At 46.5% G+C, this 21,724-nt stretch overlaps 1 protein-coding gene across 12 annotated transcripts in view; it reads right to left on the bottom strand.

Moving 5' to 3' along the window:
* Positions 1 to 11,018: 11,018 nt before the first annotated feature.
* LOC108318509 (calcium/calmodulin-dependent protein kinase type II subunit gamma) overlaps positions 11,019 to 21,724 on the bottom strand; it is a 51,997-nt gene continuing 41,291 nt past the window's right edge. For 3 of the 12 annotated variants that reach the window (XM_017549583.2, XM_017549594.2, XM_037746091.1), the window contains 3 exons: positions 14,839 to 14,871; positions 12,323 to 12,391; positions 11,034 to 11,147 (listed from right to left, as the gene is read on the bottom strand). In XM_017549583.2, the coding sequence (XP_017405072.1) occupies positions 11,049 to 11,147; positions 12,323 to 12,391; positions 14,839 to 14,871 (201 nt within the window). In that variant the 3' untranslated portion in view covers positions 11,034 to 11,048. Of the gene's footprint in view, positions 11,148 to 12,322; positions 12,392 to 14,838; positions 14,872 to 21,724 lie in introns of all 12 variants that reach the window. The other 9 variants (XM_017549587.2, XM_017549607.2, XM_037746095.1 and 6 more) reach the window with 5 other exon arrangements.

Genomic DNA, 21,724 nt, shown 5'->3' on the forward strand with positions numbered 1-21,724 from the left:
GTGATCTCGGCTCATTGCAACCTCTGCCTCCTGAGCTCAAGCCATTCTTGTGCCTCAGCCTCCTACATAACTGGGACTACAGGTGCCCACCACCACATCTGGCTAATTTATTTTTTTTGTACTTTTAGTGGAGACGAGGGTCTCACCATGTTGGCTAGGCTGGTTTCGAACTCCTGACCCCATGTAATTTGCCTGCCTGGCCTCTCAAGGTGCTGGGATTACAGGTGTGAGCCACTGCGCCCGGCTTATGCCACACTTTCACGTAATTTATCTTATTAAGCCCTGACAACAGTATTGTGAGGTAAGAATTATGGCTTGAAGTTTTTAGACACAGAAACTGAGTTGCAGAAAGCTTGAGGAGCCATCCGAGGCTGCTTGCTTGCTAGAGAGGAAAGAGCTTCATTTATGAACACTGCCATGGCCTGCCCTTGCTGGAGACATTTTTAGATTCAGTGAGCCTGCCTCATAAAGGTGCCATTTGTATAATTTCCAGGATTAAGAGAAACTAAAATGCAGGCCTTATACTGTTGCTCCAGGTTTATTTATGATGTTATGTTTCTTGGTTGTTTTTTGAAACAGCTGTTACTTAGTCTCTCATTGGTGGTTTTGGCCATGGGAAAGTGAGAGCAGCTACAAAATCAGAAATATTTGTCACTTCATAAGAACCAATTATTCTGTTTTAACAGTTGTTTTCTGGGTTTAATCCAGCAAGTTGGGTCCTGATTTTGATTTGGAATTAGAATTACAGACAATAGCAAATTGGGAACATACATGCAATGTTGGTCTTGTAAGAAAACCAAATGAGTGTGAATTTAAAAGACCTGTACATTGTGCACCTTTAATGAAAATTTTTGTGTGTGTAATAACCTCTTCAATATAGTATTTAACATTTCAAAGGATCGTGAAGGACTCTCCCTTCTCAAAAGTTACCAAAGATTTTAGCTATTGTCATCATTAGACTTCAAAGCAGAAACTGCAGGCTATTTTAATGCCAATGCTTTTAATCCTAACCTTTGTATTGAGATTAGGAGCACAAAGCATGGCCCAGAAGGGGTGAGACGAGTTTTTCTATTTTGTTTTGTTTTTCTTACCAGAGATTTACGGTGAAAGCTCTGCACTCTAGAATTGTTCTTTACTCAAGGCTAGATTGGTTTTTCTACGTCTAAACTATGTTGAAATCTGCATAATGGTGTCTGTTATTGAAAAAAGAATATCTGCAGTAATGAAAGAACCTGGCACTTACAGATAGTTTCACATGCCCACAGCCTGTTTCTGTAAAAGATCAAGAACCACAAATGTCTCCCAAATTATCTGTGTTTGTTATTATTTTAGTGTTTGAAGAGTAGACTTGTGTATGGGGTGAAGGAGTTGGTGAAAATTACCGGCAGGGACCCCCAGCAGGCTCAGGCCAGCCTCTGCCAAGGCCCCTCCCGGGCCCCACTGCCACCTCTGTCTCTCACCATCTCATTCTTCTTCACCTCCACGGGCCCTACGCACACCCCTCGTACCCCTTTCTGCTTTCAGCCCGTACATCAACCACAGAAGTATTTGTGCAGTGTCCTCACGGAGCAGAAACTCTGCAGAGGTACACAGTGGCTTCATGCTGGCTTCACTCTGGAGGAAACCACAGAACTCCTCCAGTGAATAGTTTCTCAGGTGCGTGTGCACCGCCTGAGTTCGGAATGCGGCTGGGCAGTGGTATACAGGGAGCGACTTTCTCTTCCCATGGTCCCTAACATCAGGCAGGCCGCGTCGCCGTAAGTTAAGTGAGCAGCATCTTCATGATCTCCTCTGTCACTGCTGATGTCAGTTGCCTTGCTTTGGTGTGGCACCCTTCACCATTTCTCCAGGACAACCCATCTATTCATTTCTTTGAGAAATCTGGAGCCCAGATTGAGGGGGCTCAAGCGGTGTAGTCGATTTGCTGCTGATGAGTCGAGGGGAGGGTTAGCGGGAACCTGTTAGGCCTACGGCCAGCTTTAGAGGAGGCTTGGGCGGATGGGAACAGGATGCCAAATACGGGGAAGAGGGACGAGGTGCACTTGAGAAGAACTGGGGGGCTGGCGCATGGCGCATGATAGTGTGACGTGGTACAAAAGCACCGTGTCGGAATCAGAAGCCAGAGACTTAGAGCCTAGTCCACTTTGTGCTGCTAACTAGCTACCGCCTTAGGAAAGGAATTTGGTGCCTCAGTTTCCTTAACTTTCTTTTTTTTTTTTTTTAATTAAAAAAATTTGTTTTTAGCGACAGAGTCTTGCTCTGTTGCCCAGGCTGGAGAGCAGTTGCGCAATCTTGGCTCACTGCAACCTCTGCCTCCCAGGTTCAAGCAATTCTTCTGCCTCAGCTTCCCAAGTAGCTGGGACTACAGGCATGCACCACCATGCCCAGCTAATTTTTGTATTTTTTTCAGTAGAGACAGGGTTCCACTATATGTTGGCCAGGCTAGTCTCGAACTCCTGACCTGAGGTGATCCGTCCACCTTGGCCTCCCAAAGTGCTGGGATTACAAGCATGAGCCACCATGCCTGCTGAGTTCGTTTATCCATATACCGTGAGTACAGGAGCAGATGGGTTGAAAAGTCTTCAGATTTAAAAGTCTTCTTTTTTTCAGTTATCAGGAGATTTGATTCTAAAGTATCCAGGCATAAACCAATCAACAGTTAACCAACTGATCAAAGAAGCTAAAAGTCTTGTCGTGGAGGAGAAAAACATTGTGCTAATTTTGCAGAGCGATTGGTTGAGAGATAGTATTCGAATTTTAAGAAGAGAATGTGGCAGCCAGATCAGAGACAAAGATAATTTTGTCATCTACATTCAACATGTCCAGAAAATGTGTGTTTGGAGACTAGAAGGAAAGATGGCAGTAAAATGTTTAGGTTAGAATTAACTTGGGGCCTTTGTCTGATAAAATGAGAGCTGAGGCTGGGCGCGGTGGCTCACGCCTGTAATCCCAGAACTTTGGGAGGCCGAGGCGGGTGGATCACGAGGTCAGGAGATCAAGACCATCCTGGCAAACATGGTGAAACCCCGTCTCTACTAAAATACAAAAAATTAGCTGGGCATGGTGGCGTGCGCCTGTAGTCCCAGCTACTTGGGGGACTGAGGCAGGGAAATTACTTGAACCCAGGAGGCGGAGGTTGCGGTGAGCCGAGATTGCGCCACTGCACTTTAGCCTGGCAACAGAGCAAGATTCCATCTAAAAACAAAACAAAACAAAACAAAACCACCAACAACAAAAAACGAGAGATGAAGAAAAAAGGATGGAGCCAGAAAAGTTTGTGAAAGAGGCAGCAGGCAGACCTGACGATATCTCTGTTAGCTATTTTCTTCTCATTTGAAAATTTGAACAACCACGGCGAAATTTCAGCATTTTACCTTGGACAGATAAAGAACATTATGGGGCAATAATTTTGCCTGTTTCATAACTAATTTCTGACTAGAATTTTTTTTCACCTGTCTACAGACCCTAAAGAGGAAATGTTTTCAAGAAATACACATGATTGTTGGAGAGTTAAAATTTAGACTGTTGTATACAGCTGTTAGCATCTGTCTCTTTGGCTATGGAAAGAAGTGTGAAAACATTCTCTAAAGATAATCACCAGAGCTATGTAGGGTGGTGCAGGTCTCTTTAAGAGCCTTTCTGCCTTCAATGAGACTAAAGGAAATTGCCTTTTCTGAGTTCCCCAAGGGCTGTTGAAGTCACCCACAAGCTCAGAGACTGACCAGGAAAGAGATACAGCCTCACCATCAAGAGGTGAGGAAACTTAGGCGCAGTAGTGGAGAACAAGAAAAGCATTGGTGAATTGAAAGGACATCACTGCCTCACACTTTAAGCTTTTTATATAGTTGTTAAAGCACTAAATGGAATTTCTTCTGAAAACTGGAATTCAACATGAATTATTACCCAGGGGGCATAGAAAAACCTGATAAAAATATTGAAATCTCTGTTTAAGATGATGTCTGGGCAGAAATACACAGAAAGAGTACTTTTTCTATGTTTAATTATGTTAGTCTCATCCTATCCTCACTCAAGCGGATTTCGTAACAACATACAGATTTTTCATCTGATTTAATTCTCTGTTGTGGCATGAGCGCCGTCATCTGTGTATCTTCAGAAGGCTGACAGAGAGTGAACAGAATTATTATAGATGGAGACGTCTTTGGGCATTCTCCATTCTAGAAGTGAAACTTAATTTGAACCAACAGCTTTAAAAGTAACTTATTTCGACTGGTTTGAACTTGAGCTGACCTAGAACTGAATTAATTACATGTAATGAGAACCCCAGCCAAGGCCGCACTCTGAAATATGCGCTGTGGCCAGCAGAGCTGTGTGAGAAGTGTGAGTAAGTCAGATACGAAGACTTCAGGTCTGCTGTACACTGACACCCAGATCAGTGTTCTGGAAAATCACAGTGAAAAAGTTTGTCCGAAAACAGATTCCAGCCTGTTCTCTTTTTACAAGGACTTCCAGGAATTTGGGAAACTGAATCCCTGAGATAAAATGCCATTTCCTTCATCCCAGTTAGACCCTTCCCTGTTTTTCTGTATGTGGAATTTTCTGTTATTTGGTCCTTTACTCTGAGAACACATTGATCTTTATGGGTTCCTAAGTGCTAGGTTCCCACTTTTTAAAGCAATTATAAAAGAAGAAACAGGGCACTTCCCAGACATAAAACTTGTTCTCATTTCCCGGTGGGTCAGTTAATCCTGGGATATTACAAGAGTTCAGTGAAACCTAATTCAATTAACTTCTATCACTTCATTGTATCCCAGTTTGAGTATGCCTTTGGCTGCATAAAGTGGAACAAAGCCAAGCTTTTGGTCAATGTCAGATAAATATCTTTCTCCCAACATTTAGGTTGAATGATTGGTTTCTGTAGTTGACCAAATGCACTGTAGACTTGCGGCAGCTGTCAGGATTTACTGTGCCTCGGTTGCACTTTTGCTGCTTCCTTTTAAGTGGGCTTCATATTTCACTGACTCTTATAGCTGGAAGAGACCTTAGAATACTTCTGGTCCGACACACTGGTTTTATATAAATGAAGTAATGAAGCCCACAGAGGTTAAGAGACAGGCTTACGGTCACAAAGCTAGACAGCGGCAAAGCTAGGGCGAGAACAGCAGTTTCCCACCTCTTGCCCCAGTGTTTTTGGGAAGTTACTTCTGAGTAGGATTTAGTGATATTCTTTACCTCTGTCCAGACTCTCGGTGGAAAAATTGCCAAGAAATGCTAAAAATTATTGTTGGAGATTTAAAATTTAGGCCATTTTGTATAACTTACTTTTTTTTCTTTTTATCATGTGCAATTTCTAGAATACACAGAAGTAGAGAGAATAGAAACACAAACCCAATATCGGACTTCAGCAATTTTCAACTTGTGGGTCATTATGTTTCATTTATATCCCTATCTGCTCCCTCCTCCCCCCAATTATTTTGAAGCAAACCTAGACATCATATTAATTCACCCATAAATATTTCAGCATACATCTCTAAAAGATAAAGACCTAGACATCATATTAATTCATCCATAAATATTTCAGCATACATCTCTAAAAGATAAAGAAAAATAACCACAATACTATTGCTAACCTGGGCAAGTTAGCAGTAATTCCATAAAGTTATTAGATATCCCATAGTTGGCCGGGCATGGTGGCTCAAGCCTGTAATCCCAGCACTTTGGGAGGCCGAGTGGGCAGATCACAAGGTGAAGAGATTGAGCCCATCCTGGCCAACATGGTGAAACCCCATCTCCACTAAAAATGCAAAAATTAGCTGAGCGTGGTGGCACGCGCCTGTAGTCCCAGCTCCTTGGGAGGCTGAGGCAGGAGAATTGCTTGAACCCGGGAGGCGGAGGTTGCAGTGAGCTGAGATCGCGCCACTGCACTCCAGCCTGGCGACAGACCGAGACTCCGTCTCAAAAAATAAATAAATAAATAAATAAATAAATCCCATAGTTGTTCTGTTTGATTTGTTATAAATATTATATAGTCATTTTATTTTCAAATATGTTTTCTCTTTCAAAGGGGAAACAAACTGGTAAGAATGGTGGGTGTTTTAGGTGAACGGAATAAGGGAGGTACTGTAAAGATGTTCTTCAAAATCACTGATGAAATGTGACATGACTTTACAGTTAATGAGGAATTTACGAGATACTAGCTTAGTTTTGGAGTGTTTTAATTATCTTTTCCACCAAAACTAGTAAATTTTATTTTATTTTTTTGAGATTGAGTCTCACTGTGTCCCCCAGGCTGGAGTGCCGTGGTACACTCATCTCACTGCAACCTCCGCCTCTGGGTTCAAGCGATTCTCCCTGTCACAGCCTCCTACGTAGCTGGGAATTACAGGCACCTGCCACCACACCCAGCTATTTTTTTGTATTTTTGGTAAAGATGTGGTTTCACCATGTTGGCCAGGCTGGTCTTGAACTTCTGACCTCAGGTGATCCACCCACCTCGGCCTCCCAAAGTTCTGGGATTATAGGTGTGAGCCACTGTGCCCGGCCCTAAACTAGTAAATTTTAATATGATGCTTTTCCAAGGTACTGCAGCTGTTCTTTTCATATCCCTTTAAGTCATTTGAGTATCAGTATATTAAAGAAACTTGTCACCACAGAAAAGGAGAAAGCCTGGGTCATCTTTGCTGGTTGTCTCTCTCTCTCTGTGTGTGTGTGTGTGTGTGTGTGTGAACAAATGTGAATACTTTGAGCTCCTACGGTCCAGTAGCATGAGACAGAAAATATTTTATTGGTTTGAGAGGCTGAGGCAGGTGGATCGCTTGAGCTTGGGAGTTGGTGACTAGCCTGGGCAACGTGGTGAGAACTTGTCTCTATTTTAAAAAGAAGAAAAAAAAAGTTTTATGATTAGATAAATGTCCTATTCACTACAAAGTCTATTCCAGCAAAGCATTTTAGGGGAGGTGGGTTGATCCTTTTGTGGGATCCTTTTGTGAAAGTGATTCTCATTTCTTCAGCTTCTCCTTCTATATTTCTTTAGTGATGGAAGCCACGGGCAAGCTTTGAATGAGTCTCCCATCCCATTCACACGCTTAGGCTGGCATGACATTTCGTGTTGTAGAATATAGGGTACAAAACAGAAATGTCCTCATCACTTGTCCGCTGTGATGAGAAAGCTACAAGTTCGTCAAGCCGGCTAAAAGCAAAAACAGTGACTGCCTCAGAGAAACATTAGGGAGAGTGGGGTCCTGGGAGTGACGCTCCAGAAGCAGGATTTTCCTGAGAGCAGCAGTCATGAAAGTAAACCCTGGTGAATGAGCAGGCTGGGAGAAAAGAAGAAAACAGACCAGCCCAGTCCAGCTGTGTGCTTGAGTGCCGTGGCCTCGGCGCCACATGTCCCAATCCTAACAGCGCAGAGACGCTGAGCTGAAACTAGCTTAAGGCTTGCTCTATCTAGGTCAGACTGACTTCCAGGGCATAGTAAAGACCCATGTCCTCTGGTAATCGGGGCCGCAGACATTCCTTGTGACTTGCTTAAAATGTTTCCTCGTACTCCCTCATTGTGGCCATAGTTGCCCGCTACCCCCCACCCACCTTTCAGCATTTGGAGAAACTCCTTTGTCTTCACCTTTCACAGTGTTTGTAGTTGGCGTGCATTTGTTTTACCATTTCTCTCTGCCACTGGCTTTGGCTGGTCCAAGAAGGACAAGTGTTTCAGAACAAATAGGGAGGGAGCAACAGAGAGACAGAGACATGTAGCTGATGCGTCCGAGCCGGGAACAGCTGTTTTGTGACTTGGGAAACACTCGGATGTCCAGAGGCCTGCGCTGCGTGGTCACTGCGGCCTCCTTGCCATGTTTGAGTGATGGCGATTTTGGTTCTGCGCAGCGAGACGAATGAGGAGCCTCCTTCTGTGGAAGCTGTGCAGGGTCCCGGCTGCCTGTGTTTGCTTTGTTAGTAGTGCTGAGGAAGAAAGAAAAACGCCGCAGCTTCTGGAAGCTAAACAAAGTGGACGTCTAGCCTGATGGATGAACAGAATTTCTGTATCTCCCTTCTCTGATAGTCCATTCATCCAAGGCCCTGCTCCTAAATACCTTGGTGTTTAATGCTCTGACTATGGGCTTTGTAAGACCTCCTTTTTAAAAATGTTTTTAATTTTTGATTTAATTAATTTATTTATTGAGACAGAGTCTCGCTCTGTTGCCCAGGATGGAGTGCCGTGCCGTGATCTCGGCTCACTGCAACCTCTGCCTCCCAGGTTCAAGCGATTCTCCTGCCTCAGCCTCCTGGGTAGCTGGGACTACAGGTGCGTGCCACCACACCCGGCTAATTTTTTTATTTTAAAATTATTTTAGTAGAGACGGGGTTTCACCATTTGGCCAGGCTGGCCTCTAACTCCTGATCTCAGGTAATCCCCCGGCCTCGGCATACTAAAGTGCTGGGATTACAGGCATGAGCCACCACACCCAGACTTTTGTTTGTTTGTTTTTTAAAGTTCATTGATGATAATTGACCAATAGCCAAATGCCCAAACCCAGTGGAGGACCTTAGTCCCCTTTATAGCACTGTTTGCATGGAAAAATACTTTAAGAGTTCCAATGTCAACATGCATCTTACTGCTCCATTATTTGAAACTGCTGGCTGAGGGAGGAACCCTTTCCTGGTCCCAGCCCATGAGTCTGCAGAGATGGAGGCCCAAATGACAGGGTGGACACAAGGGCTCTGAGAAGGGTCCTCCAGAGGGTGAAGGTTCAGATGGTTGTTGGATGCTGTAGGCGGATGCAAGATCAGGGTCACTAGGGTTCATGACAGAAAGGCTGGGGATGAGGAAGGGCATCCTTGGAGACGGGTCTTGTGCCTAAGAGATGCTTTGACAATCGAATGCGTCTAAGCAGGGGACTGCCTGAATTTTTCAGTAGTACAGACTGAGAAGAAATTCTGCCTGCATGCCTGTGAGTTCATTGAGGGCACTTGGGGACACAAGAGAAAGGGGAAAAAGGCTACTGTTGGAGCAATAACCACACGTCTGCAGCTCTTGGCACCCTGTCCCAGCACTGCCCAGGCGCGGGATGAAAGGCAACCAGACTGGACTTAGGCAAGCAGTAGTGGGGTAAGATGCATAGCAAAGACCAAGGCTTTTTCTTCTAAGCGTCTTTCTCTGCAATTCCACTTTTCTTTTTGAACAGCCTTTCCCCAAGCACAGACGACTCATTAGTTGAACATAGAGCAAGCAATCCCTAAAGATCACCGTCTCCACCATCTTTCCCCCTCCATTCCACAGATGTGCATTCAGTACCTTCTACATGCAAAGGATAATGCTAGATTTTTTTTTTTTTTTTTTTTTAGACGGAGTTTTGCTCAGGCTAGAGTGCAGTGGCATGATCTTGGCTCACTGCAACCTCTGCCTCCCAGGTTCAAGCGATTCTCCTGCCTCAGCCTCCTGAGTAGCTGGGATTACAGGCGCACGCCACCATGCCCAGCTAATTTTTGTATTTTTAGTAGAGATGGTGTTTCATCATCTTGGTCAGGATGGTCTCGAACTCCTGATCTCAGGTGATCCACCTGCCTAAGCCTCCCAAAGAGCAGGGATTACAGGCATGAGCCACCGCATCCAGCCCTCCCTAGAGTTCTTGATCATGATGTGGCCAGGCTGATGTTCTAAAGTGTCAGTTAGACTCTATTACTCCTGCTAAGAACTCCCAATAGCTTCTCCTTACTGTTGAAAGAAAATGCAAACTCCTACAAGGGCCTTCAACCTCATCACTCTCCTACGGTTCTCCCCGACTCACTCAAGCTCTTCCCTCTGCTTGATTACATAGGCCACACCACAGCTTCAGTTCCTTCTGCCTAGGGCACTCGGCCCCGGAGCTGGCCTAGCTGCCTCCTTCCCACCCACCATTCAGGTTTTAGCTCAGATATCACCCCCTGAAAGAAGCCCTCTCCCGAATACTTAATTTAAGGCCCTGTTCTCTCTTTACTTTGGTGGGGTTTTTCTGTTTTTCATTTCTTAAACAGAGTCTTGCTCTGTCACCCAGGCAGGAGAACAGCGGCATGATCTCAGCTCACTGCAACCTCCACCTCCCAGGTTCAAGTGATTCTCCTGCCTCAGCCTCCCAAGCTGGGATTACAGGCATGAGCCATCATCCCCAACTAAATTGTATCTTTAGTAGAGACAGGGTTTCGCCATGTTGGCCCAGCTGGTCTTGAACTCCTGACCTCAAGTGATCCGCCTGCCTCAGCCTCCCGAAGTGCTGGGATTACAGACATAAGTCACTGCACCTGGCCTTCTCTCTACTTTGTGCCGTTTTCTTCAGATTACCTATTGCCATTAGATTTTATCTTATTATTATTGAGATGAAGTCTCACCCAAGCTGGAGTGCAGTGGTGTAATCTTAGCTCACTGCAAACTTCGCCTCCCGGGCTCAAGCAATTATTGTGCCTCAGCTTCCCAAGTAGCTGGGACTATAGGCACGTGCCACCAACCTGGCTGATTTTTTGTATTTTAGTAGAGAAGGGGTTTCACCATGTTGTCCAGGGTGGTCTGAACTCCTAAGCTCAGACGATCCACCCAACTTGGTCTCCCAAAGTCTGAGGATTATAGGTGTGAGCCATAATACCAGGCCTATCTTATCTATTTGCTTACTGGTTTTTTATCTGCCTCCCCTCGCACCTACTGTTAAACAGGGAATTTGTCTTGTCACCTCTGCAAACCAGAGCCATGGATGGTGTCTGGGATCAAGAGATTTTTAGGAATGCTGGTGAAAACACCAAGAGTACAAAGGGACCAGGCCATGGAGAAGGCTCCAGGGTCTAGTGCTGCTCTTCCCTGTTTTGGTTTCTTTTTGGTGAACATTTACTCTCATTTAAACTTCACAACATATGGATGAAAATTCTATTATTATCATCCCCAATTTGCAGACAAAGGATACTAATGTGTAGGGCCAGGATTCAGACCAGGTCTGTCTGCCTGCAGATCCTGGGCTCCGAAAGGTATAATGCCCTTCCTCAGGAGCAACTATGGGCACAGGCTACCTTCAGCCAAGCCTCTGCAAACACCTCAGCTTTAGGGTGCAGTATGTAGACCCCTGGGACCCAGCTCACCTGTCTCCTGCTGACCTGGAAAGCAGGAGACAGGCTCGGGAGCCACTCACCTTGATCCCATCTGCTGCGTTGTGTACCACAGTGGTTTGTGGCTCCTGTGAGAGAAGATGAAAATTATCCTTCCAACTTGGGGACAGACTATGGCTCTTCCCTGAGGAGCCCCACCTGTACCCCATGACCCCTACAGACCCTATAATGACCACTGAGGCCTGCCCACCAGCCATCTCCAGAAGACAAAATGTCCTGGCTTAGCTGGGGTTCTGGGCAGCTTGGAAAGCCCTGGGTTTTGGCAGCAGCACTGGCTAGTAAGAAAGAGGCCCGGCAGGTGCAGGTGGGTGCCAGGAGAGGACAAGGGCCTCTGTCCCTGATTCCTGTCGGTCCTGAGGGCTCTTTTCACATAGGGATCCCATGGGGCAGGTACACTGGAGGAGCTGTGGGACTGAGGGCACAGCTCAGTGTTCATCATGAGGAGTGTGCAAGGCAGGAACATGGGGAGAAGAATGAGGAGGTCTCCCAGAAAGAGCCAGGACACGAGGCCCCCTCAGCAAGCTGAGCCCAGAGAGCTGTTCACTGTGCCCGCCCTCTGCCTTCCCTAGTTCCTGGCCCCACCACCACATCAGGAGGCACAAGGGTCTGCAGGAAAGAGGGGAGTAGCCGGCACCATCACCCCTCTGTCTTTCCCAGTCACCCCCTGCTGACTCTCTAGTTAGCCACCACTAGCAGAGGGAGCTCCAAGAGCACAAAGAACCCCTGGAGGAGCCCAGAGAGAACTCAGCCAGCACGAGGTGCTCCAGGAGCCCAGGGACCTCAGCAATATCCAGAGGTGGGGACCCCAGCCCTCTTTCCTGTTCCTGGCTTTGCAAAGGAGAGGAGGAGGCAGGTTTTACAATGAGGCCTCCATGAACTGATGTTCAGGTTTCAAGAAAGCTCCTACCCTCTCCTTTCCTAAGCAACTCACCTTCCCAGCCCCCAGAGAAGACCCATTGGGGGTCCCGGCCCAGGCCTGGGAGGTTCAGCAGAGAGCCCTGATCACTCTTCCCCCCACCAGCAAAAGGAGCAGAAGCAGCAGTTCTGCCATGCGGGATGGAGCACGGCCAGGCAGGACAATGAAGGGGAAGGGGCCTGCAGGGCAGCACACAAAGCGGCCTGCTCTACGGGGACCAAGAAAGGAACAGGCCCAGGAGGCCAGGGAGGGGGCACAAGAGGAGAAAGAGGGAAGGGGCAGGAGGCAGCTGGGGGCAGAGGCGGAGAAGCCGTAGACAGGAGGTACCATGGCCGTCTGCAAGGGCGCGGGCTCTTGGGCTGGGCTTACGAGACTGTTTTTGTTGTTGCTCTGTGGCTGAGACAAGAAAACAGATGGTTTAGTTCCTCCAGAGTCCCCAAAGCCACTCACGTTCAACTCCCAGACCTCCCTTGCCCCCTGGCCTGGCCTGGGGGAGCTAGGCCTGAGGCGGCCTCCATAACGCTGTGCAGATGGGAGCGATGGCTAGAGAGATGATCAGAGGAAGGAAGTATTTGTGGGGCCCAGAGACCTGGCTCTGGGGACACCTTCAAGGTGGGACCAGCCCAAAGACTTGTTTTAAAGCATCTCTCCAGAAATCTCTGCTTACACCAGGTGCCATGTCATTGCACAATCAGCATCTGACCCAAAGAAGTTCGAGATCTTCCTCCTACTGTACAGGGGAAAGGTGGGGGGTAGTTTATAAGAAAGAACAAAATTCAGAAACTCTGGTCCCCTATCTGTGGGCAGCCTCCTGCTGCCCTTTCAACTCAGCACCTGTATGTCCTTCTTACAACACCAGCTTGAAGCCTGAAACAAAGATGAAGGAGAAAAGAAAGTACACCTGGCCTAAGAGATGGTGTCCAGGGGATGGGGGTGGAAGTCCATTTCAGACACAAAATGCATTCACTGACCCCAGGGAGCAGATTCAGGGCTGGGCTGTTCACCTTTCTGCCTGACAAATCTTAGAGCTGGTCGGCTAGAAGTAAGGACAGTGTTCCGAGGAGGGGCAGGTGAAACCCAGCAGGGCTGTGGCTGTAGACCCAGAATCCAACACCCAGGACAGAGTAGGCCATGCACAGGCCAACATTCCCAATAACACCATGACCACCAGGGATATATCCTTGCCTTTCAAAACTACATGGTGTTAGCCAGGTGCAGTGGCTCACGCCTGTAATCCCAACACTTTCGCAGGCCAAGGTGGGTGGATCACCTGAGGTGAGGAGTTCAAGATCACCCTGGCCAACATGGTGAAATCCCATCTTTGCTAAAAATACAAAAATTAGCTGGGCATGGTGGCAGGTGCCTGTAATCCCAGCTACTTGGGAGGCTGAGACAGGAGAATTGCTTGAACCCAGGAGGCAGAGGTTGCAGTGAGCCCAGATTGTGCCACTGCACTCCAGTCTGGGTGACAGAGCAAGACTCCATCTCAAAGAAACAAAAACAAACAAACAAAAACATTACACAGAGGGCACAACAAGGGAGGGGCAGAGGGAGGATGGAAGGAAGGAAGGAGGCCGATCTCCAGGGCAGGGAGCCATATCCATGTGATGTTCTCTGCCTCTGATAGTTCCCTAGCCAGCATACTCAATCTCACTGAGGTCCAGTGGGGATGGGGGCCATTGAGGCGCAACCTGATGCCTGCAAGTTCTTCAACAGGCAGTGAGACAAATGCGTGGCTGCTGTCCCTGCACAGGGCACAGCTGATACATCGACAGATAGAATGTGTGTCTTCTCTCCTAAGACATACACAGAAAGCATTCTGACTGTCCTGATTCTTGCCTGGAGGCCTCTTGGACCAGACCTGAAGCCATCCACCGCCAGCTTGCTGTCAATGGCTCAGACATCCCCAAACCCAGTCTTGGAACCTCAAGCCAGGCACCAAGTGACTCCACCGAACAAGACTCCACAGACCGTGGTAGGCTAGAGAAGAGGAGTCCCAGGAGTAGCGAGACGGTGGGTCTAAACTCACAGGAGCTCTGCTGTCTCCCATTCCCAGCAGGAAGAAGGAAAGCCCACCTAGCTCAGTGACTGATGCTGACCTGTTTGGGGCTGGTTAGAGAGACCTGCCCTACCTGTAAATCCCAGCTGAGGCTAAGACCCTCACAGGGAGCAAAGACTCCAGGGTGCCCATAAAACCTGCAGAGAGCTGGGATGTCACCCAAGTGGCCCCACCTCTGGTTTTAATGGATGGTTTCGTAATGACTCAGGCTGCTGTGTTCCCCTTGGTGCCCTGTGTCCCGTGAGAAAGATGAGTTAGCTGTCTCCCTGAGGGCTAGGTGGGCAGGATAAAACACTGGGCACAGCTGGAGAATGGGATTTGCACGGGGGCAGAGCCAGGAGATCGAGACTCACAGGTGGGAGCCTGCAACCAGCCCCTCTGCCCACCACACAGTTGCCCTACAGCTGCCAGTCTGTAAGAAGCAGCTGCTCATGCCTGGGAAGCAGGGCCTCTCCTTCTGAGCAACAGTGAGTGAGGGTCTCTCCCTTACTTGCCACCTGGCCCCAAGTCCCTACCAGATTCATGTCCTACACTGGGCTGCTGGGGGCTGTTGAAGCTCCACAGCAGGGGGTGCCGTACCACCCCTTCCAATACCCACTTTTTAGGCCACTGGGTGACCTTGGGTAATGGCCCCCGCCTGGCAGGACAGGCCACACCTGCCCACACAGCACAGACATGCAGTGAGGATGAGTGAGGCACACGCACATGGCAGAACAGGTTTGCGTGGCTGGCAGGCGGGCGCAGGCAGCATGGAGTGGGCAATGGGTGGGCAGGCAAGGCTCACCATTAGGTGCACGCTGGAACTCGACTTCCTTTTCTGGACACACCACAGCAAAAGGGAAAGAGAAGGGGAAAGAGGAGGTAAGAAGAGAAGCACAGAGACGTTGCAGGTTAGCGCACCAGCGTGGGCTCTGCATCAGGGAGAAAAGAGCGGAGGGAGACCCAGAGACCAGCACCAGAGGGTTAAACAGACGTGGACCAACAGCACTCACACCCTCCAGACCCCAGGAGGGAAGAACTCTTTTGTGGTCAGGTTGGTAGACACAGATTTAGTATCTTCTAGAGATGTCTCAGCCTTGTTCAGAAAAAGCCTCCTAAGGAGATTGTCACAAGTCTGTGAGGGTAAGTAACATTTTGCTACAAATTTACAGATCTGGGTTCATAGGATTAGCTCACCCTGTAATGTTATTTATTTTCTCTCATTACCAGAACTGCCTGAAGTTCAAGGGAGCAGCCACCAGGGAAAAAGCAAAAGCTACCATAGGCTGTCCAGCTTTAATAAAATTTGACTTCTGACTTTGCTGCACCCCTAAACTGCTTTTTAGAACAAGATGCTGAGCTTTTGAAAATCACCTACAGTTAAATGTTGGCCTCCTTTGTCGGTATAGCCACACTTGTTTAAAATATTTGAATTTTTTATTGCATTTTGCAATTCGTGAGAAATGGAAACACAGGAGTGCCAGTGATTACTATAGTGATCATAAAATGGCAGGGATGTAAGCCACAGGGAATGTTGAAAGCAGTGATTCCTCAGCCTCAACTAGATGCTCACAAACTTTACGTTCAGATGTGAAACAGACACATCAGGATGAAGACCACGTGGAACACTAAAGATATATCCCAGAAGACTGCGTCAAAAAGGTGAAGAGTAATTATTAATTTCATAATTAGCTCACTGGGGGTAAGGTCCCCCGGAACATGTCTGTCTGTTGTTCAGCTTTTGCACATTCATTGGACAATGCCCAGCAAACACTGAGGGCTGTTTCAGGCACAGTGGACAGAACTGATAAACTGTTCCTGCCCTCAAGGGCCCAGCATTCTTTAGAAAACATTTTCAGGGATGTATTATAAACAAAAGAAAGAGGCTACAAATATTAAAACTAAAGGAAAAGAAAAATCTAAACATAGGTGTCTTTTACATTGGCCTTTTATGTATGCATGTATGTATGTATGTATGTATTTTTTATTTTTATTTTTGAGATAGAGTCTTGCTGTCACCCAGGCTGGAGTGCAGTGGTGCGATCTCCACTCACTGCAACCTCTGCTTCCCGGGTTCTTGCAATTCTCCTGCCTCAACCTCCCGAGTAGCTGGGACTACAGGCGGATGCTACCATGCCTGGCTAACCTTTTGTATTTTAGTAGAGACGCAGTTTCACTGTGTTGCCCAGGCTGGTCTCAAACTCCTGAGCTCAGGCAATCCACCCACCTCAGCCTCCCAAAGTGCTGGGATTACAGGCATGAGCCACTGTGCCCAGCCTATTTATTTATTTTTGACCAAGTCTTGTTTTGTTGCCCAGGCTGGAGTGCAGCGGCACGATCTCGGCTCACTGCAACCTCTGCCTCCCAGATTCAAGCAATTCTCCTGCCTCAGCCTCCTGAGTAGCTGAGATTACCGGCACCCACCAACCACGCCCAGCTAACTTTTTGTATTTTTAATAGAGCCAGGGTTTCGCCATGTTGGCAAGGCTGGTCTTGAACCCTTGACCTCAGGTGATCCACCCACCTTGGCCTCCCAAAGTGCTAGGATTATAAGCGTGAGGCACTATGCCTGGCCTTAAATTGCCCTTTTAAATATACTCAAATATGATATTTTATTTCTAAAATTATCCCTCAAAAAGAGGGAGTTTCCTTATATTCATATATATATATAATAAAGGTAGGTGTGTGTGTACCTCCTTATCCCGTTACCCAACTAAAGTGTTACCGCTTTCAGGGAAGGTTCCTATCTTATATATCTTTGGAATTTCCACAGTACCTAGCAGCATGCCTTATAGTTAGCATACAGGCAAGGAAAGTTTGCTGAGTTGAGCTGGGTTTTCTGACTTTGGTTTTTCCCCAGGCTACAGAAGAGCACAGGTTTCTAACTTGCACTGAATCATAGCAGCAAGAACTCTGCACAGGCACTCACTCACCAAGCCCAGTCTTGGTTCTAGTGATTTTTCAGGGGCATGTTGTCAAAGGCCATTGCAGGATCTTGACCTGAAGCAGATTTTTGACTAATGGGGAGTTAAGTTCTCAGCTTTCTCCTGGCTCTCTTTTTCCCAAATTGTCTTGCATGAGAACCTGAGATAACGCTTTTCCAAAGACTGTTTCTCAGGTTAGTGAACATTTTTCAATTTCCCTCTCCATTCTCTCAGGGATTTGCCCTTAGCCATGCGTAGCTGGGCTCCCTCCGAACCAGCACACTACCACATTGTCTAAATGTGAGATCTTTTTTTTTTTTTTTTTTTTTAGTCCCAAGAAGAACTTTTTGAAAAATTTTTTTTTATCTCTAGAGATAAGATATTGCTCTATTGCCTAGGTTAAAGTACAGTGGCATGATCACAGCTCACTTCAGCCTCAACTTCCTGGGTTCAAGGGATCTTCCACTGCAGCCTCCTGAGTAGACAGGACTACAGGTGCACACCACCGTGCCTGGCTAAAGGCCAGATGGGTTCTCAAGAATCGTATCTCACTTTTACTTTAAAAACTCTGTGTTTATTTAAAATGCTAAGCTAGGAAAGAGTTCAAACCTCTTTCCCGTAACTAAACAAAATAATTCATATAGTACTTAGGGAAATAACTATAACCTTTCCTTTTTCTTGCTTTTTTTTTTTTCAAAGACAGGATGGCCATTCTGGCCTGGTATTAGCAGAAGGCATGAGTTGTCCTACACTCTCAGGATGTGAGTTTGTGGTCCCTTCGGTCTCATCCTCACAAGTGGCTCTTACTCTTCCACAGACCCTGGGTCACTGGCATCCACTTTCAAAGAAATCGAAATAGAAGTTAAGTCCCCCAAATCAAGAGCACAAGATAGACTAGCTGCTCAAACCAAAGCCAGTATTTTGAACATCTTGCAGAAAGCTTCTGAACAGTGAAAAAGAAATCACCCTGTGGACACTTAAGCCATAGGAATTGAGGAAGGCAGAGCTGGGAAGGGAAGACAGATCAAAAGAATCCATGATGGTGAAAGCTCAAGACCGTATGAGAACTCCACAGGCTTCCCTCCTAACAGTGATCAAAACCTTGACTTTCAGGAGAGCCTGGAAAGGCTGAACTCCAAACATCCTGCTTTGTCCTCTCCTTTTCATTTCTTGCCCCTTTGATGCAGCCACAATATTAATTGTTATTTACCTGTTGCATATTATAAAAGGACTTCAGCTAGTATACAAGCAATATGGAAAACAGAGAAGGGGTATGGGAAAACCACTCGCACTCCTAGCAATCTTCCAGTCTTTTTAAAAAATGCAGTCTTTTAAGATGTCATTATTGCCCAGGTGTGGTGGTTCATGCCTGTAACCCCAGCACTTTGGGACGTCAAGGGAAGCGGATCACCTGAGCGCAGGAGTTCAAGACCAGCCTGGGCAACAGGCAAACCCAACTGGCGAAACCCTGTCTCTACTAAAAATACAAAAATCAGCTGGGCGCAGTGGCACACGCCCACAGTCCCAGCTACTCGGGTGGCTGAGGTGGAACAATCCCTTGAGCCCAGGAGGCAGAGGTTGGAGTGAGCCTAGATTGCACCACTGCACTCCAGCCTGGGGGACAGAGTGAGACCCTGTCTCAAAAAAAAAAAAAAAAAAAAAGAGATCATTGTAAGATATAATATACAAGTATATGCCTTACCTCTTTTTTTTTTCAAATTGAGATGGAATCTTGCTTATGTTGCCCAGGCTGGACCTCCTGGGCTCAAGCGATCCTCCCACCTCAGCCTCCCAAGTAGCTGGGATTAACAGGCATGAGCTACCATGCCTGGCATTATGCCTTACTTAAAAATATATATATATAATATTTTTAAAAAATTCTGATAACAGTAGTGCACAATCTAGATGAAAAATGTAGAATACAGAAAAATGTATAAGAAAAAAAGTTTCTCAAATTCCCATTACCCAGTGAAGTTACTGTTGACACTTCAGTGGGCTTTCTTCCAGTCCTTTTCCTCCCCACATATTATATACTGAATAAATATCCACACACACATTTTTTCAAACCAAATTTAGATGATAGTGTATGTACTCCTTTATTTTATTTTTTTGAGACAGAGTTTTGCTCTGTCACTAGGCTGGAGTGCAGTGGCGTGATCTCGGCTCACTGCAACCTGGTTCAAGTGATTCTCCTGCCTCAGCCTCCAGAGTAGCTGGGATTACAGGCGCGTGCCACCACGCCCAGCTAATTTTTGTATCTTTAGTAGAGATGGGATTTCACCATGTTGGTCAGGATGGTCTCGATCTCTTGAACTCGTGATCCACCCGCCTTGGCCTCCCACAGTGCTGGGATTACAGGCGTGAGCCACTGCACCTGGTTGAAAATTAACTTTTTAATGGTTTATTAAATTTATTTCCCATAATTATTTAGTCATTTATTGGCTTTTTTTTTTTTTTTTTTTTTTTTTTTTTTTTTTTTTTTTTTTTTTTTTTTTTTTTTTTAAGACGGAGTATTTCTTGCTCTGTCACCCAGGCTGGAGTGCAATGGCGCGATCTTGGCTCACTGTGGCCTGCATCTCCTAGGTTCCATCTATTCTCCTGCCTCAGCCTCCCGAGTAGCTGGGATTACAGGTGCACGCCACCACGCTTGGCTAATTTTTGTATTTTCAGTAGAGATGGGGTTTCACTATGTTGGCCAGACTGGTCTCAAACTCCTAACCTCAGATGATCCATCCACGCTGGCCTCCCAGTGTTGGAATTACAGGTGTGAGCCACTGCACCCAGCCCATTTATTTGCTTTTTAAAAATCTTTTTATTTTTAAATTCAAAAACATTTTTAAGAGTTGAAGGGTATCACTATGTTGCTTGGCTGGCCTCAAGTTTCTGGGCTCAAGCAATCCTCTCCTGCCACAGTCTCCTGAGTAGCTGGGACTACAGGCATGCACCACTGTGCCTGGCTCCTTACTGGCTTTTGAAATTGTCTCCAATCTTGTTTTTGAAACAGAGCCACACTCTGTTATCCAGGCTGGAGAACAGTGGTGTGATCGTGGCTCACTGTTACCTCAATCTCCTGGGCTCAAGCAATCCTCCCACCTCAGCCTCCCAAGTAGCTGGGACTATAGGCATGTTCCACCATGCTTGGCTAATTTTTCTTTTTCTTTTTCTTTTTTTAAGAAATGGGATCTCACTATGTTTCCCAGGCTAGTCTCAAGCTCCTGGGTTCAAGCAATCCTCTCACCTTGCCCTCCAAAGATTATAGGCATGAGCCACTGTGCCCAGCCTCCAATCTTTTCACAGTTATAAATAATGTCATATTGAACATTCTTCTGCTTTTAGCTTTTCCCTATTTTGAATTATTTCTTTAGGAAAGACTCCCAGAAGTAGAGTTACAGGGTAAAAGAGTAATTTTTATGGTTCTGACACACAGGCTGTTTTAGAAAAGACCACTCTGGTTTCACTACTATCACTGACTAAAGAGTCCAAAAATGGCACCTTGCTTCAATTTACATTTCTCTGATAATAGTGAGGCTGGAAAATTTTCCACATTTGTTATCCAGTTCTACTTCCTTGTTTTCAGGTTGTCAGTTTATTTTCTTGATCACCTATCTACTGATTTTGTTTTGTTTTGTTTTGAGACAGAGGGTCGCTCTGCCCACCAGGCTGGAGTACAGTGGCATAATCCTGGCTCACAGCAATCTCTGCCTCCCAGGTTCAAGTGATTCTCCTACTTCAGCCTCCGGAGTAGCTGAGACTACAGGCGTGCACCATCACACCTGGTTAATTTTTGTATTTTTAGTAGAGACAGGGTTTCGCCATGTTTGCCAGGCTGGTCTCAAACTCCTGGCCTCAAGTGATCTGCCCGCCTCGGCCTCCCAAAGTGCTGAGATTACAGGCGTGAACCACTGCACCTGGCTTATCTACTGGGTTTTAAGAGGGATTATTTGTTACAAAAACTCTTTCAATAAAAATATTAACCCCTCCCATCACAATTGCTGTGAACATGCGGTTGGCCTTTTAATTTTGGGTAGTCACTGGCTTCTGGTCCCAACATGATATTGAAGCTCTTTTCTCAAAAGAATGTGGCATAAAACTCATTTACTGAGCACATATCTGGGTCAGGCACATAACACATCACAGGGCTAGGCTCACCACACGTCCTCATTTAGAGCCTCTTACCTAATGATCTGTCTGCCCAGCTCTGGTCCTCAGCATTCCTGGAAAAGCTGCTGCTGCTGGACATGTCTATTCTTCCTCCACCTTTCTGTTCTTCCTCCATTTCCTTTGCTGACTCTTCTAGACTTTTCTTAACACAGAATCCCCAAATTTTGCCTTTACCAGACCCTTAAATATTCACGTCCTTTGGATTCATGAAATTCAGATTTTGCCTCCTAGCCAAGGTCTCCAGAAAGTGAATTCCAAGCTGGGCTCTGGATGTGCATGGTTTTAGCTGGCTCCTTGGGCAAATCTTACGTGGCTGCACGTGACCTTCATCTTTGAGACCAGTAGTATCTACAAAGTTCAGCGAGAAACCTGTTCCTTAGCCAGGCACAGTGGCTCATGCCTGTAATCCCAGCACTTTGGGAGGCCAAGGCGGGCGGATCATGAGGTCAAGAGATCGAGACCATCCTGGCCAACATGGTGAAACCGTCTCTACGAAAAATACAAAAATTAGCTGGGTGTGGTGGTGCACACCTATAGTCCCAGCTACTCAGGAGGCTGAGGAAGGAGAATTGCTTGAACCCAGCAGGCGGAGGTTGCAGTGAGCCA

This window comes from Cebus imitator, unplaced genomic scaffold, assembly GCF_001604975.1.
Source record: "Cebus imitator isolate Cc_AM_T3 unplaced genomic scaffold, Cebus_imitator-1.0 Scaffold11, whole genome shotgun sequence".
NCBI lineage: Eukaryota > Metazoa > Chordata > Mammalia > Primates > Cebidae > Cebus > Cebus imitator.